The sequence below is a fragment of the Arvicanthis niloticus genome, chromosome 7 (genome assembly GCF_011762505.2).
Source record: "Arvicanthis niloticus isolate mArvNil1 chromosome 7, mArvNil1.pat.X, whole genome shotgun sequence".
NCBI lineage: Eukaryota > Metazoa > Chordata > Mammalia > Rodentia > Muridae > Arvicanthis > Arvicanthis niloticus.
In genome coordinates this window covers 31,742,599-31,761,152 of record NC_047664.1, presented here as the reverse complement: position 1 = coordinate 31,761,152, position 18,554 = coordinate 31,742,599, and the positions used below count along the sequence as shown (strand labels likewise).

General features: G+C 40.0%; 1 protein-coding gene across 2 annotated transcripts in view; it reads left to right on the top strand.

The window, feature by feature from the left end:
* Abca13 (ATP binding cassette subfamily A member 13) overlaps positions 1 to 18,554 on the top strand; it is a 439,574-nt gene that overhangs the window by 145,924 nt on the left and 275,096 nt on the right. For both annotated transcript variants that reach the window (XM_076938134.1, XM_034509530.2), the window contains 4 exons: positions 4,756 to 4,869; positions 8,213 to 8,303; positions 11,404 to 11,580; positions 13,512 to 13,818. In XM_076938134.1, the coding sequence (XP_076794249.1) occupies positions 4,756 to 4,869; positions 8,213 to 8,303; positions 11,404 to 11,580; positions 13,512 to 13,818 (689 nt within the window). The remainder of the gene's footprint in view (positions 1 to 4,755; positions 4,870 to 8,212; positions 8,304 to 11,403; positions 11,581 to 13,511; positions 13,819 to 18,554) is intronic.

The window sequence follows — 18,554 nt, the reverse complement described above, 5'->3', positions numbered from 1 at the left end:
TATTTCCTTCTTAAATTAGTTAGGCTTTATTCTCTCTCTCTCTCTCTCTCTCTCTCTCTCTCTCTCTCTCTCTCTCTCTTTCTTTGTGTGTGTGTGTGTGTGTGTGTATGAGTGTATCTGTCTATCTGTCTGTCTGTCTCTCCCATTCTCATGACCTTCCCGTTTTTCTCTTTCTCCTGTTCTGGTCCCTCTTTCTTCAGTAGGCAATTTCCATTGGGCTTCTGAATCTGTATAAAAATTAACCTTAGTCTTTGAGCTCATTATGTGTTTCTGTGCACTGTCATGAGTGACAGGAGAGTCCCATGCCCCTTTGCTGAATTTTGCTGGGATTCACTATCTTACTCAGTTCTCCCAGTTTTCCTTCTACTTGTGTTTGTGTCTGTCTATGAGTATTTGTTTTTGGAAACTCATCGCTGTGTGGGTTCATGTATCTACCTCAGGTTGGAGACACAATCATCCCATCATTGCAAGGTCCCTGGGATTATCTCTTTAGACCTAACCATATCACACCCAACCCACTTTTCTCCAAGTCCCAAGTCCCTAGCATAAAGACTCCTGATCTCCTTTGGACTTTGTTACTTCTAGATTGTTAAGGAGGATACTACTGCCTTAAGGTAATATGAAAGTGGCAGGGATTGGCTTAATTTTATCTAGCATAATTCCCCAAAATTGTATGTGCAGTAATTTATTCATTTTTCTTGCTGACTAATATTCCCTAGTAACACATGTGGCACAGCATTCAGTTGGCATTGTTCTTTGTTTCTTTAACACCATTGATCAGATGATGTGACATCTAAGTTACTTGTTTATAACCGCTGCTGCTCTGAGTTCCTGTGCACCAGCCCTGTCGTGTCCAGTAGACAGCACCGCACAGCATCTTTCCCCACCCTTCAGCTCTTACATTTTCTCTTCTCCCCACTCCCATGATGTCCCCTTGCTGTTTAGGGATGAGCGCTCACAGGCACTTACTGTCAGCACTTTCACCAGGTATGAGTCTGCATTCGCTGCTCCCTACTGCAAAAGGTAGCTTCTCTGACCAAGACTGTGAGTCTGAAAGATCTATGGGCGTAAACACGAATGTTAGAAATCAATTTGAGAGCATGCACATTTAGTAAAATAACAATAGTAGGTTTCCCACTAGTGCCTATCTCTTTTATGACTGTGGACTTTGGGCCAGATTTACCATACCAGATAGGAACTCCCTTTTGTAGAATTAACTTCAAATTGGAATAGAAAGTATAGTTGACCCCATAATAGTAACGTTAGTATTATGATAGTAGGTAGAATTTGTATAATAACATACACATAATATATAGTGTAGTATAGTAGTAGTATTTGCCTGGAAGGTTGGTATTTTAACACACACAAAGTCCAGGAGTGAGTAAGACCACTGATGTATCTGAGTCCCCAGCAGCCTATATAGCAATACTGAAACCAACAGCAGCAATGATGCGTCTTGTTAGTGTAAGATTGATTTCTCTACATCTTACAATCAAAATGTCCCCACTTAGGTCTGATCCAGGGTATCATTGAACTTGGAGCTCATTGATTTTACTGGTCTGGCTGACCAGCATGCCCTAGGGGGTGCTCATGTGTCTGTACCACAACTGCTGAAATTTCAGGTGCGTGTTCCCATACCCAGCTGTTTACATGGGTTCTGGGGATCAAAACGCTGGTCCTTAGATCTATGACACAAGGATTTTTTAATTGAACGTTTTTCTATTTCCCCCTTTAAACTCATAACATTTGAAGATCATGTTCTTGGGGCTAGAGAACCTCATCAGGTTGGTTACTGGTTTCAGATGCTTGCCATCAATACAACTAGCACATGGTTTGAAGACAGAGATTTCCTATGGCATCTTGGTAATTCTTCATTTTGTTTTTAACATCTATCTTATCAAAACATAAAAACAGACATCATGCATAGATGTGTGTTATAAGGATTTTTTATATTTGATAGCTTTGCTGATAATATTATATGTAAATTATTCTGAACTTTAAAATTATATTTGTCAATATGTCACTGTTCGTTTCAGTTGTCAATCTCATATAACTCAGAGTATATTCTCCATTGAGTAACTGACCAGGTCAGATTGGTCTGTGCCAATGGAGCATTTTCTTAGTTGTTATTGATCTGAGGGCCCAACCCACTGTGGATGGCGCCATTCTAACTCAGTTGGGCCTGGACTATAGAAGACAGGTAACTGAGCAAGCTGGAGAAAACAAGCCAGTAAGTGTTCTGTGAACTGTAATTCTTGCCCAGGCTTCCTTTGGAGAAGAACTGTAATCTATAAGGCAAATAAACCTCTAGCTCCTCAAGTAGCTTTTGTTCATGGTGTTAATCACAGCAACAGAGAGCAAACTAGAATTCAATATTTATTGTGTATTAAATGATTTAAATGAATCCTAGTAGTTCAGCAAATATTAAATAACTGAGAACCGAGCTTCCTAGAGATATACACATTTTGTTATTTATACAGAGGAATCTCTCTTCTGCTTTTGTAAATCATTTATGGTTTACATTTATCTTGATTAATCTCTTCCTTCTTCTTCCCTCAGACATTCTGTTTTATGTTTTTTTAACTTATATATATCATAAATTATTTATTTATTGAAATTATAATATATCATTTCTCTCCTTTCATTCCCTCATTCCAAACCTTCCTAGATACCTCCTTTCCCCACGTTGTGTTCTTTCAAATTAGAAAAGTTTTTGTACACTGTAAAAGCCTGTAGCCTCGGGAAAAACAAGAATACCACCTGCCAGTCTTATTATTTTATTAATGTGTTAAGTGCATGATTACTTTTTACTTTCCAGTTTAATAACAAATGTATTTGGATCTGAACTTCGGTTATACCCAATACATTTTGATAACTAATGGTATTCTAATTTCTATTGGGTAATTTATACGACACACTTTTTAAAAAACTACCGTAGATCCTTTTATTTACTCCTTTATTTTCATATTTGTTTATTTAGTGTGTGTGTGTGTGTGTGTGAGAGAGAGAGAGAGAGAGAGAGAGAGAGAGAGAGAGAGAGAGAGATACCTGCATGCCACAGTGAGCACGTGAAGGTCAGAGATCACTTTGCAATCCTCAGTTCTCTCCTGCCTGGCTGGCCACAGGCCCAGGCAGTCTCCTGTGAGGTGCCCATCCTCACACTACAGCTTCCTGTTCTTGCTCAGCCCTTTGTGACACCAGATATTCTGTTTGTGAATCAGTCGCCAGTATTCTTGGGATTCCGGTTCTAGTTCCTCTAGCTTTTTGGGGGGGATCCAAGTTCACCATATGGGGTACTCAGAGTCTGGCTTCAGGGCTGCGTCCTGGCCTTCCTTGTAGATGTTGACCCCCATGGTGTGTGTGGTGAGCTGAATGGGTTCTGTACACACCTCAGGGGTTCTTTAGGGCCTCAGTGGCCACGCTGTCCTTGCCACCCTTGCTGACTGGCTTCTTGGCATATTCCCGGATTAAGAATTCTCCAGGTCCCCCAGGGACCAGGAGCGCCCGAGGATGCCAGCGGGCCCACACCCGGGAAGCCCCAAGGAGCTGTGCGGCCGCCATGACACTCGGCATCTGCTCCACACAACACACTCTTAAAACTTAAGGAAATAAGATTAATGATGATGTTTTAAATTTCAAAATTATTTCCGTGAACTTTTGATTAAAAATTAACAATACACATTTAAACAATATGCTCTTTGAAGTGAATTTGTAGTAAATTCTTGGGCTTTAGAAGGTCAGGGTGTGCATATGTAAAGTAAGTTAGGGTATCTTGACTTACTGAATCTGATATTACTTTATCTGTATCTATGTATATTCACACAGTCATGGATTTATATGTGCCTGCAGGTATTTCCTATATCAGAGTTAAGAGTTTTTTATAATGCTCTAAATTATTGCATTTATAATGTCTTCAACCTGTTCGTGCCTGTGTGATTTTTTTAAACAGCATGGTGAAAATTTCGTACATACTCTGTCTCCTGCCAAAACATCAATCTATTCATTTAGCTTAGTGGTTACAACACTCTGCACTTGCTTTTCCTGAACACTAAAATTAAGTGTTTGAAGTTTCTTCTGTTAGCTGTAGTGAATGGCTCTTTACTTCCCGTGCTGCTGAGAGAAAGGCTCCCCAGTGACCCTTGGGAGAAATGACCAGACTCTCAAATTCTCCTTCCTTATTTCTTTTTTGATATTATGGAAGACCATTTTTAATATTAGATATAATTGTTGCAACTGTCATCTTTTTGGATACAACTTTTTATTTATTTAAGTTATTTCCCTAGGATAGATTTTCTTTTATTCCGAGAGGGATAAGGTATGAACATTTTTATGGGCTTGTGACTGTGCATAATTTTATAACATCAAATTATTTTTGAAAAACTGTGTATGACTGTACTCTGCCAGCAGCAATAAAGGAATAACATTTAATCTCTACTGGTGTTGGAAAAGAAACATAAAGCTATTAGTTGAGGACATATTTTGGAGTAACTGGAGATGTGTGTAAATGCATTTTGCTTAGTCAGTATGTATGAAGATATTTTCTCTGCCTACCACAGGGCTTAACCCTGGGAATACAGAGGCAAGTATTAGGCAATATGCAATAGAACGATCTAGAAGATAGGCTTCCTTAGAGGGCACTGGATACTTTCATGCAAATGTCTGATCCTGGGATGACCATGCCACTGTGCTGTTTGCTACCTTGTTCTAGCTTGACACAACAATTAAAGACATATCTTCATGTGCTCCACATTGCAGGCTAATTATACATTTCATTTTGTGGATAAGATAAAAATTTTATCAAAAACATTTCTGAAGATATTCAGCCTTTTCCAGGGAAGTGGAAATGGCCAAATGTTCAACCAGTTACAGGTATGTGACTGAGGTAGTGACCTAGGGCTGGGAATTTCCTGTTGTAATTTGGCTGAGATATGGGGTGTTCCTATGGAAAATATAGCTAGTCTGTAGCATGTATGAGTTCTCCAGTTGACTAGGAAATTTTTCAACAGTTGGATATGCTTAAAAACCACCACTAATTTTTAGTGTTTTTTCCATGCAAGTAGGAACTTTGTAAAATTAATAATTTATTAATATTGATAATTTAAATTATTAAATTTAATGCTTTTAAAATAGTTTACATTCTTTTCAGTTGTAAGTTTACTATGATATCATTTCTCAATACTGTACAGGTTACCCAATACAGAAAAAGAAAATAAAACGAAAATACAAGACAAAACCAGAAAGGTGACTGGCTAGGAAGGAGGAGGTCGGCAGGAGTAGGGCGGGAATATGAGAAGGGCATGAATATAATCAAATTTAATATGTATGTATATGGAGATTTCATGATGAAACCTATTATTATCTATAAATAATATATGTTTCTAAAGATTAAAATCTCTAATATTGACAAATCATGGCTTTAAACAGGACCATTTTTTTAGACCCCCCCCCAAACCCATTACTTATAAAATGATAGCTCAGGCAAGTCACCTAATAACTTTTGGGCATTTGTGAAATCATAACTTGAAAACCTGGTAGTGTGAGAAAATTGTCCCACATTTTGTTCATGTTTGAATTACATGATACCCACTGGACAAGCAGTTCACGTCATGGACTTAGCCACAACAGGTAGCTATTATTCTATTCTCTCATGCCTACACCAGCCATGTGATTGTTACCTTGTCATTGTCTAAGCCTGTGCTTTGGGTTTCTTACTTGTGAATAAGGAAATAATAGCATCTTTGAGTGTAAGAAAGCTGAGCTTTGAAGGTTGGCCAGGTATGCAAAGATGTTGGGTGGTTCTAGGTTTTCTAAGAGCAGATGGTCTCCATCCCTTGAGAATGTGGCTGCTGGTAGGTTGCTCATGCCCTAGTGGTTGCCTATATACCCACATGTACATGGGAGCACTAACTGGACTCATGAAGTTAATTATAACAAAAATAACATTAAAACAAAGTAGATTCAGAGAGAGAAAGAGATGGGATGGGATGCTAGGGGGAGTTGGGTCAGATCAAGACATTGTTTAAATGTATGAAACGTTCACAGAATAACAAGTAGTAATTTGAAAAGAAATAATTTGCAACAAGAAACTGCTTCTTTTGCTAAAGCAAAAGAAGGGGTGGGGTGTGCTGGAGCAGAGGCAAGGGCATGAGATGATGCCCACATCTGTCACAAAACAAGGAGAGACACAAGGCAAGGCTCTAGTCAGTCAGCCCTGCAGCTTCACAGACGGGGCATCTAGTGCTATGGTACTATTCTTTTTTAATTTGTTTGTCCATGGATTCTTTTGTTAACATGGATCTTACCAACCGCTTCTGTAATGGACCTGAAAGAAGATGCTTTAGGTTTTATAAGATCTTTGTTGTAGCTTCAAATACTAACACCCTGGGTTTGTAATCAGTAAGGCAGTAATGCACTGGGAGTCACTAGAACATGAAGAGGAGCCTGATGCACCAAGATAAGACAAGAAGAAATGTCAGAAATCAAAGTCACTCATTCAGCCTTACAGAACGTTTGCCTCACTCAGGCAGTGTGGTCACAGGTTACTTCTCAGGGGCCTACTTGTAGGTGTGGAAAGCTTAGTATCTGTAGTGAAGTCCAAGGCTGGCTCTGCCACTAGATGGCGTCCTTACCGCTTTTGGGTGGTGCCCAAATCTCCAGTTTATTTTCCTTCCCGTAAAAGAAAAGGTAGCGGTAATTTCCCCTAGGGAATTCTCTGAAATTAAGTGAACTAATGTATAATAAAGTACCCTGCACACTGTCTGGCAAATAGCTAATGCCCACTGAGGGAAGACAGACAAGATTTAAGGAAGAGCAAGCAGCCAGACTTCATAATACAGTCTTTTCTCCATAGATGTGACTAGATAAAACCAAGAAAGGGCAAGGCAGGGGTGAGTAGAGATGGAGTTTAGGTGCAGAAGGAACAGATCGTGTGAAAAGGCCCAATGTGTTGCAGTTCTAGACTAAAGCATAGATAACTAGCACTATCCATTAACAAACTAGAAAGTCCTTTAAAAAATATTTAGGTATATTTAGGTATAGATGTGCATGTGTATACTCTCTCTACTATGTGGGACCAGGGACTTGAACTCAGGTCATCAGGCTCGACAGCAATAGTCTTTAACTGCTGAGCCATCTCACCCTTCTAAAACTAGCAAATTTTATAACTCCCACACATATTAAGTCTGCCATAAAGACCCACTGTATCTGCAGCTTTCTTGATGGCTGTTGGGTATGGTAATTTGTTTCAAGTATACACATTTCCATTACAAAACCAAACTGCAGAATTTTATGAAGTCTGATTAATTTTGGAGAACTCTCCAAACCACTGACAGGTGAGGTAACATTAAAGCATCGAGAGGAAAACAAAGCATCAGCTACTTTTGAAGGCAGAGCTTTGTCTATTAGCCTCAAGAAAGGGTCCCAGAAAGTCTGGAATCCTGTGTGACCACTCTTTCTCTGCAGTCAACAGACTTGCACAAATGTAATTCAGAGGAGGAATCCTGGGAAAGAAAAGATAGCTCTGTGGCTCCATTAGGAAAATTTTCTCAAATCTACTAATTTTCAGTGTTAGAGCATCATTGCAATTATAATATTCATAATCATCTTTATTTTTTCATGGTTCAAGACTGTATCAAATGCTGACTTTATTATTATTATAATGCCTTGTCTCAGGGTTTCCATTGCTGTGATAAAATACCATGAACAAAAGCAACTTGGGGAAAATAGAGTTTATTTCAATTACATTTCCAAATCATGGTTCATCACTGAAGGAAGTCCAGGCAGGAGCCTAGAGGCAGGAACCGAAGCAGAAGTCATGGAGGGATGCTGCTGCTTACTTGCTTGCACTTGTGGCTAGCTCAGCCTGCTTTTTTTTTTTTTTTTTTTTTATGTCTCAGGACCACTAGCATAGGGATGACACTACAGACAGGGAGCTGGCCTTATCATATTGGTCATAGATCAAGAAAATGCCTTGAAGACTTGCCACAGGCCAATCTGGTAGGACCTTTTTCAACCGAGAGTCCCTTTTCTCTAGTAACTTTCTCTGTCAAGTTGCCAATTACCCAAGGCATATCTTAAACTTTTTTTTTTTAAAGTGGATCCATTTTATGTTTCATTTTCATGTGTCATAAAGCTTTGAGTAAGTTTAATAAGTATCATTGAGTGAGAAGGTATGATGCAATCATTTCTGTTAAGCTTCCTTGTTTTCCTTTAGGATGCCCTGAGAAACAAATTTATAAGAAACTTTGTAGAGAGCCAGTTGCAGATTGACATGGACAAGCTCACAGAAGATCTGCAGACGTATGGTAAGGATGCTTATGGGTTGCATTGGATTTATCTGTCTGGGATTGTGCTGACTGGATCCTACCCATTGGCCATGCAGTTGCTTGTAACATCAAATTTACCTTTACCCTCCCCATTTCTGTCTCACTAACTGGACCTTAAGGGCTTGAAGTAGATATACCAAAAAGTTTGTTTACGTCTTCAGGTCTTTGATTACGGCAGAAAGGCTAGAGAAAGAAAAACATTTCATTAGGCCCAACACTTAATTTATGAAAAAATTACTGGTGAATGTGCTATTCTCAAAAGTAGTAAGGTTAGGTTGAATATCTCTTACTTAAAATGCTTGTGACACAGAGTTTCAGATTTGGGAAGCTTTGTATACACTTAAAGGAATAGTTTAAAGATGAGAACCAACTCTACATGCAGAATTCTTGTAGTTACTACACATCAGACTGAAGATAATTTTATACAGGAATTTTCAGTATGAAACCAAATTTTATGATGTGAGATTTTTTTTCACTTGTGGTTTTATTGGAGCTGTCTGCTTTGCTTTGTGATCTTTTTTTCCTGCTGATTTTCTTTAGCTAGGTTTCATCTCCCACAAATTTATTTCAATTGTTATATTTTTCATTTACATCTTTTTGCATAATTCCTAGCTTTTTTTTTTTTTTTTTTTTTTTTTTTTTTTTTTTTTTTTTTTTTTTTACTGAAAGTCTCTCTATTTTCAGCATAATTGGGCCTGATTATGTTTTAAATCTCTGCTATTAAGTATGCTGTTTGTCTTTGTTGGTCTTTGTTTTTCCTCTCAAATTTTGGTTATTCTGCTTTATCTCTAATGAATATTAAATATTTTCATTGATGATCAGGCATTTAATAGTGAAAAGTGGTTGTAATAAAGAATTTACACCCCTCATGTGGTGCTATATTCAGTAGATCATTCATTTCCTGATTTGGGCAGAGAACTGTGGTGGGGTCACCTTTTCTTAATTCCATTGGGACCTGCTGTCCATTTTTCTTCTGCCCCTGAGGCATAGTCCCCCACTGGAGTAGGGAAGGGTCTGAATCTAAAAATGGGTGTTTACTAGAGTCCACATTCTTGAAAGCCTGTGAAGTCTAACCCCATGTGACTTCTGAACAATTAGCATATATAATATATAACATATATATTAGCATATATATATATTTTAAAAATAAAGTTTTATGTGTCTTAGTGTATTCATGCCTTCATGTGTGTATGCATAGCACATGTGTACCTGGTGCTTGAGGAGTTCAGAAGGCATAGGATCTCCTGAAACTGGAGTTTCCTGACAGTTGTGAGCTACCATGTGGCTGCTAGAAACTAAACTCAGGTCCTCTGCAGGAGCATTCAATGCTCTTAACCACTAAGCCTATCTCTTCTCCTTTGAGTTTCTTAATTCTTATTGATGCTCAATTGCAGGATTCCTGGGTACCCGTTTTTATCTCAGATTTCAGATCTTCAAGTCTTTTTTCCTTGCTTTGTTTATTGTTTGAAGCCATAATAAAGATTTTTTAAAATGCTTATTTATTTAATGTGTGTGTACATGTGTATGTGTGTGGGGGGGTCGTGCCTGCACTCATTCTTAGGTGCAGAGCCTGGAGAAGGTCGTTGGGTATTTCCACTGTTGCTCCCTTTCTTATTCCCTTGAGTCAGAGTCTCTCACTGAACCTGGGGCAGGATGCTTTTTGGCTAGGCTGACCTAGCCCTGCTTGTCCCCGCTTCATATCTCCCTACCACTAATACTGGGGTGACAGGTTTGTATGGCCACACCCAGCTTCTTTTTCAACTATTTGTTGAAGATCTAAACTTAGGTCCTTATTTCTAAAAATCTTGCATGCTTTCCAATTGTTGTTACTGGGAACATTTCTTTTTTTTGGTTACAAGTAGACCTTTAGTCTTAGAAGGAATTCCCTCTGTGGACCTTTAGGTTTGAGGATTACTACTCAATTATACAATTAAGAAAAGTTTCTTGAGATAATTTCTGCAATATTTTATTTTTTACCTCTATTTAAACATTAATGCCATTCTTATCTTTAGAGTTAAAAGCATAATCAAAGTTTGGTTGTAACAAAATGTGGCACAAACAGCCCAGTGGAGGAATGGTTCCTTTGGCTCAGAGTTTCAGAGGTGTCAGTCATCCTGAAAGGAGGAATGTGGCTTAATAACTCCTAACACCCAACAGCTTAAATAATAGTAGCGAGAAGGAGAAGAAAGTTCATGTAGGAAAAGGTCAGGGAAAAGGACATGCCTTGGTGACCTACTTCCTGCAAATACCTGTCCTCCACTCTTGACCTTTGCCAACTAGAGTCATCAAAAATTAATTGATTAGGTAAGAACATTCATGAACATCAGTAATTTCTCTTATTTTTTCTCAATTACTGTATCGTCATTAGGACACCTGCACACACACACACACACACAAACACACACAAAACACAAACACAGACACACACACACAAACACACACAAAACACACACACAGACACACACACATAGACACACACACAAACACACACACAGACACACACACATAGACACACACAAAAATACACACACAGACACACACACATACACACACACACAAACACATGCACACAAACACACACACAGACACACATAGACACACACAAACACACACAAACACACACACAGACACACACACACAGACACACACACATAGACACACACAAACACACACACAGACACACACACATAGACACACACACAAACACACACACAGACACACACACAGACACATACACAGACACACACACATAGACACACACAAACACACACACACAAACACACACACAGACACATACACAGACACACACACATAGACACACACAAACACACACACACACAAACACACACACACAAACACACACACACAAACACACACACAGACACATGTATAATAGAAAGTTGCTGTTGGCAAACAGTTCATTCTGCGTATGAATAAAGCTGGTATGAATAAAAAAGATCTTTTGAGATCTTTTTTAAATGAAGAAACACATTCAGTTTTGTATTCATTTGTGTGATACCCACTGGAGCACTGGAGTGAAAGAGAAGTTGATTTCCTCTGATTTGTTTGCTGTTTCCAGGACAGATGCTGGACAAGATGTTTAACCATGTGGAGGCTGGACACTTTCAGTTCTTGGGTGCTGTCTTGGCTAATGTCTCTTCCTGTGTGGTGTTGGACCGATTCCAAGCAGTGGAGACTGTTCATGCCCTGGAGACCAAGGCACATGAACTCATGCAGCAGAATAGTTTCTTGGCCAGTAAGTACTTGGCAGAAAAAAAATGTGCTCACTAGTGCACGAGCTCCGATAGGTGGTCAGTTTGTCTCATCTCCCCAAGTGCTTCTTAAGTTGACTCAGGAAGAAGTCTTCTAGATAATCACAAAATGGAACAGAGGTACATGCACTGAGCTAGTGAATAGATGTTCCCAATGCTGTAATGACAAGCAACTGTTCACAATCCCAAGGGCACCACTACCTGCTTGTCTGATTTTACTGTTTGACTTCATTTTATGATGAAATTTCACATGAGAAGCAGCGTACTTAAACTTCCTCCATCACTTTTTCTTTTTACCATATTATCTTGATGCTCTGAAGTAGGAAAGAAAAATGACAATGGCCAGTTAGATTCCATTATCAGTTGTTCATCTAACCAGCATAAATGTAATGCATACTTATATTCTTTATGAGCAAACATGGGATTATTACTTTTGTTGCTGTATTGTGTTAAGCCAGGACCTTGTGCAAACTCAGTACATGGACCATTGCTAGACCGTATGTCCAACTCCATACAGTTTATTGGGGCTTGAGATGAGTTTGCTAGGGGTGCAGGGATGCTGTAGCAAAGTAGTACCAAGTTCAGCCTGGAAATCCAGTAGACACATGTTACATTATAGTTCTGTAGACTAGAAGTCTAAAATCAAGATGTCCACTGGTTTCCTTGGATGGCTGTTAGGGAAGAATCTTCTATGGGCATGTGTTGGTTTATTGATGCATGTATCCTCCTGAAATTTCTTTATATAATAATCTATGCACACATCTGCCAAATGTTCCCATTTCATAAGGATGCAATCATGTTGAATTAAGGCCTACTCTGCCAGCATCCTTTTAACATGACAACACCTTTCAAGGTACAATTTTGTGAGAGACAGATGGCTCTGTGGATAAGAGATTGTTGTTGTGAAAACTTGAGGATTTAAGTTCAAATCCATGGTACCAGTGTTAAAAAACAAACAAACAAACAAACAAACAAACAAACAAGCTGTGGCTACATACATAAGACCAAACCAAGTGCTATTGTGGCAAAGACAGCATTGCTAAGGCCTTTTGACTACCAGCTTAGCTTCAGGTTCAGTGAGAAACTCTGTCTCAAGGGAATAGGAGAGTGATAGTGAAAAAGACATGCATACACATGCATGCGTGTATATATAAATACAGCATTAACCAGACACACACAAATAGTAACATACATGCATACACAAACACATATGGTAACCAGTTATGCACACAGAGAGTCTTATGCACCATATACATACACATATACACAAAGACATATATTAAGCTTACATACCCACACAGCACCCCACCATGACATATATTAACCAGAAATATACACACAATCACACACAGAGAGACATATATTAACCAGACACACATACACACATACACACAAAGACACACACACAGAGCACACACACAGAGGCACACACAGACACTCACATGATGCTGACTGCCAGGGGTTTGAATTTTGGGGGAACACAACTCAGCTTATAATAATCATTCTGCATTAAATACAGAGAATCTGTGTAGCAGAGAGGAGCATCTTACATTTAAACTACAAGTGACAAGTACCCAAAGATACATATTCTGTGCAGCCAGCTGGACTTGTGGTCCTAGGGAGAGAATACATGATTATCTGATCTTTTCTGAGTCATTTTTCAAGTCTATTCAAATCGTGAAATGAATAAAGTCTTTGTGTCGGTGCTAACACAATATTGTCTTTTGTAAAGCTGGGAAGGTGCCTTGGACTGTGAATACAGAGTCTTGCTTCAATTGCCTATGGAACAAGAGTATCCTGTTTGCTTGTCTTCCTGGGATTGCATTCACACACTACAGGAGTGGAAGGCTGTGCAGCATCCCAGGCCCTGCCCATATGAGATGTGTGACACTTGTTTTTTCTTTCCTGCTACCAGGCATCATATTCAACAGTTCCTTGGGACACAGACACATTAGATCAGCACCTCACAAATTGCCACCCCATGTCACATATACAATCCGGACCAATGTTTTATACAGCATGAGGACAGACATGATAAAAAATCCTTTCTGGAAGTTTCATCCTCAGAATCTACCAGCCAGCGGGTTCAGATATAACTACATTTTTGTCCCACTACAAGACATGATCGAGAGAGCCATCATTGTGGTACAGACTGGGCAGGAATCCCTGGAGCCAACCACACAGGCACAGGCAGCTCCCTATCCATGCCACACCAGTGACTTGTGAGTAGCTGTGGTCACCCATGTTTTCCTCCAGTGTCTACCTACCAGTAGAGAAATTCTGCATTTAGAAAACAGAGTAAAGAAAAAAAACTTTTGAACTTCTTTATTGTTGTTGGAAAGTATGATTTAAAATGTGCATTCCTGTTTCTAATTTAAGATTCCTTTTTGTATATTTATGCCTCCCCCTCTCCTCCCTCTCCCTCTCCCTCTCCCTCTCCCTCTCCCTCTCCCTCTCCCTCTCCCTCTCCCTCTCCCTCTCCCTCTCCCTCTCCCTCTCCTCCCTCTCCCTCTCCCTCTCCCTCTCCCTCTCCCTCTCCCTCTCCCTCTCCCTCTCCCTCTCCCTCTCCCTCTCCCTCTCCCTCTCCCTCTCCCTCTCCCTCCCCTCCCCCTCCCCCTCCCTTTCTCCATCTCTGTCTCCCTAAATTGTTTTGGCAGAATGCAATGATTGAGCTATGGTCTATCCTGTTTCGACTAATTCTACACCCAGAATGAAAATCTTTGAACAGAAATTTCCCAAAGCAATGCACAAATTTACTTTGTGCCCTACACTGTACTGTATCCATGTGATTGAAGGGATATGTTGGTATTATGTTAGGGACCCAAGTAGTGTAGGGAAAGATTAAAATATATAGAATCATAAGCAAATTGTGTGTGTGTATACCTCCTATTTTATATATTGATTTTGGTATATCTGGAGATGATCCCCAGAAATAATGACCTGTAAAAATTCAGAGGCCACTTAATGCAATTAAGTGTAGTTTTAAACCCAACTGTCGGACATCTGTAGTGTTCAACAAAGTCAGAATAAACTTGATAAACACTAGTCAGGAGAACTGTGCAAGTCTGGCTCCCAGCTCCTTTTTATTCCTGAGGAAGCAAAGAAAGCTGATTCTTTCTTTGGTCTAAATCCTTTAAAAAATAGATTGGGTGCTTTGTACTATTTAGGGTGGTTAGGAGTTGCATGAGGCTTTCTGTCTTGGGTATACAGCTAGGTATCTGGGAGTTTATGTAGTTAAGTTGTGTAATTTGGCAAATTACTAATATATCAGGAAGTGCTGTCTCATTAAGTCTGAATAAGCTGATGAGCTAAGCCAGGTAGAGAGTACTTGGGAGATAGAGAGTAAAGGCTCTGGTGTGCTGAGGCTCAGTGAAGTCAAACATTATCAAGCACACCTGAGTGTAGTCAGACCACAAAGTATGCCAAAGAGGTTGAATGACCCTATCATAGGTTTCAGCAACAGCCTTGCTTCCTGCCTTTCTCATGATGGGTGCTGTTCTCATAAGCACCTGCTCCCGCATCTGACCTGGGTAACAAAAGGTGTGGGTCCTTTGCTTTCCCTGCACACTGCCTCTGATGGGATTACTACTGGCTCCCTTGAAAACAAAGAAGGAATGAGTGGGTGAGCAGAGATTATTAAGGGATAATTGCAGTGAGGCTAGTTCTGAGAACAGATCAGATACTTGTCTTTCAATGATGCTGCACATGATGACGGGTGCTGTGCCTCTGACCTCTGAAGTCAGGCTTTGTCTCCAGCTGATTGGTAGCCCCTCTGTGAGAACAAACCAGTTGATTTTTTTGGTCCCCTCCTTTCTGCATAGTCACATGGTTCATCCATTACAACTCATCAGTGCATTGTTGTTGGTAGTGGTACTATGAGATGCGTGTTATAGAGATAGGATGAAGGCTGGATAGGGCCAGAAGGCAGCTTGATTAAGCCTGTCTTGGGGCATCTTAGTGTGATGGAAAGATCAAAGGGAAGGGGACACACACACACACACACACACACACACAGAGGGGAGGAGGGAGGAAGGAAGAGAGAGAGGGAGAAAAAGAGGGAGAGGAAGAAGGAGAGGATGAGGGCAAGGCCCCATTTCTATCCAGGAATTGTTGTACTAGGAAATAAGACAGGAAAATTCCGTGTGTGTGTGTGTGTGTGTGTGTGTGTGTGTGTGTGTTTTTGTAAAATGAACACTTATCTATCTTTTCAAAGTAATGCTAGTTTTTACTTTGAACATTTCAACATTTCAAAATGATTCTAAAGTATTTTATGCTGGAAATAAGAGCTGAAATCATGACTACTGTTGTTATTAGCTAAGTGTCATTTCCCAATGCTCTCTTTAAATTCAAATACTAAAAATGTAAGAAATAAGTGAATTTTAAAAAGCCCATATAACAGTCTCCTTCTGTTTCCAGAATATGTTATAAACACTATATATATAATTGGGGGCAGTGTGCATGTGGGTGGGAAGACATATATTCCCTCTAGTTTAGTTCACAGGATGAGCCACAGGGTAACATGGTCCTCCTTGACCAGAGGAGGCTCAGTGTGCCTGCAATGACTGAGGTGTGCCTGAGATCTTTCAAGAACTCAGCCACTCAAGTAAAATTCTTAAAGCACACTTGTTCGATAAGTTTTAGGAGTTCCCTGCTGCTCACTGAACAAGTTACATATTCATGAATTTATTAATGTATTCAGTGACATTTATGTGCTATTTGTCAGTCTCTAAGTTCGGGGTGAATAAGTGGAATGAACAGGTGAAAAAAAATCCCTGCTTTGGGGCACCAACAGTTCAGGGAAGTGTGAAACGCAATAAGGGGGAAACTGTGAACTGAATTTTAATGGCAGTCACTGCTGTGGTGTTCAGTAGAAGTGAGGTGGGAGGTGGGAGGAGTGTGAGCTGAGTTAGCCAGTGTGGTGGTGGTGGGGGGGGTTGGATAGTGCTAGGAAGATAATGTTAGCATAATCTTGGAAGGGAGCAGAAATGTGGTAGAAGGTATATTCCTGGCCAGAGGCCCAGCTAGTAGAAAAGCCATTTGATGAGCATGGCCTGGTATGTATAGAGTCAGAAGAGAAGAGTGCACCAAGGCATGATGGGAGGAGGGGAGATCGGAGAGCTTAACACAGGCTGTATAGTTGCAGATGATGTGGGTGGAACAGGACTGTGGACCAACTTGAGCACTTGATGTTGTTATCTGACAACTAGAAGAATAGAATTATAACCAGAGTCCTGGGTCAGGGGTTCCTGAGTTCAGTCCAGGTACGAAAGTCTGGGAAGGATTTAATCAAAACGGATATTCAGTGAAAATGGACTATTAGCAGTTTATTACATTTATGTCTTTGAGGCACTGACATGAGTTTTAGGATGAAGTAGAATAACTGGGGCAGTTATTAAGAGGTATGCATGATTAGGCAATGTTGGCTAAAGTTTGGTCTGGCTGATCCTTATTTAAGTTCTGGTTGAACAAGTTGCTCCAAAGAAGCCCTTATTGCTAAGGGAACAAACCAATTCCCTGGAGATGAGTGTCCTTGCTGGGTGGTGATCTCCCCCTGGCATCAACAAAGCTGTGCTTGATGTCTGTGGACCGACCGTGGCTGCTCTTGGATTTTAACTAGATTGCTGCTTTAGGACAGAGACTGGAGACTCCAGGGTGCTTTTAGGGAGTCTGGAATGGGGTGTAGTAAGAGGTGGCTATAAGATGCTCTGGTTACTCTTGTTTTTGTGCCTTCAGCCCTGAAACAGGATAAGAGTGGTTGCATATTATCAGTTCTTAGACAGATATTCTGAGTGCTAAATCTTCCTACATGTAGAGTTGAGCAGGTATATGACCACAAAGTTAAGGAGACATGCAAAGTGAAGGGAGAGATGCTTCTACTCACCTGAGGGGGAACATTAGGAATCAGTGTTTTTTGTTTTTTCATTTTTTTTTGACAAATGGTTTCTAAGTGCCTGTAAAAGAATTAGAACCTTGGTTCCCAGCCCTCAGGAGTTTTGTTATAAATAGGAAGAGAGAGTGATCAATAGATGCAGAGGAATTAAGGCAGAAGACGATCCATTTTATTTTGCTTTTGTTTTTCTTTTAAAAGCCATATGGCAATAAAAACAATCTAATAAGAGGGAGCATTGGTAATGTACTACAAAGAAAGTTGGTTATTGCATCTGAATAACTGATGGAGAAGAGACTTCAACAAGTGGAGGACTCAGGTACAGGCAGAAAGGAGGCAGTCCATCCCTGACCAGACAGCCTATTTGACCTTCCTCAGCTGAGAATCTCCGGTCCTCATTGAACACCTCCTCCCTCTGTTCCTGTTCCTCTCTTCATGTCATTTCAGCCATCAGTCCATGGAGTTCATATTTTTGAGAGGGATAGGCTAGGAAGTGAGATTTGAAACTGCAGAGATGGAAAAGAAAAGAAGGGTGGGGTTGTATGAAAGCCATAATATGCCCTTATCACAAGGATAGTTTAAAATTGGACATAAAATACTTGTTATTGGTTGTTTCTTTTTTTTTTTTCCCTGAGACAGGGTTTCTCTGTGTAGCTCTGGCTGTTCTGGACTCACTCTGTAGACCAGGCTGGCCTCGAACTTAGAAATCTGCCTGCCTCTGCCTCCCAAGTGCTGGGATTAAAGGCGTGTGCCACCACTGCCCGGCTATTGGTTGTTTCATGATTGAAACTATAGTGTGTTTTATAAAAACCAAACAAATGAACAGGATTTCAATTATTGATGTATGGCTTTGAAGAGTAAGACATTGTACCAATTTGCAGAAAATGCTACAGAATTCTTTTATGTAGAGAGAATATTTGTTAATTCAGGCCTCTCTTGTTAATTGATTCCTTCAATGCACAGTATCCTCGGATAAGGCCCAATACAAAGTGACTGTGAACGTTTGCCCTTTTCAGGTCTGGCTGGGCTGTGGCTACTAGGAATTGATGCATGTGCTCTTTTGGATGTTTT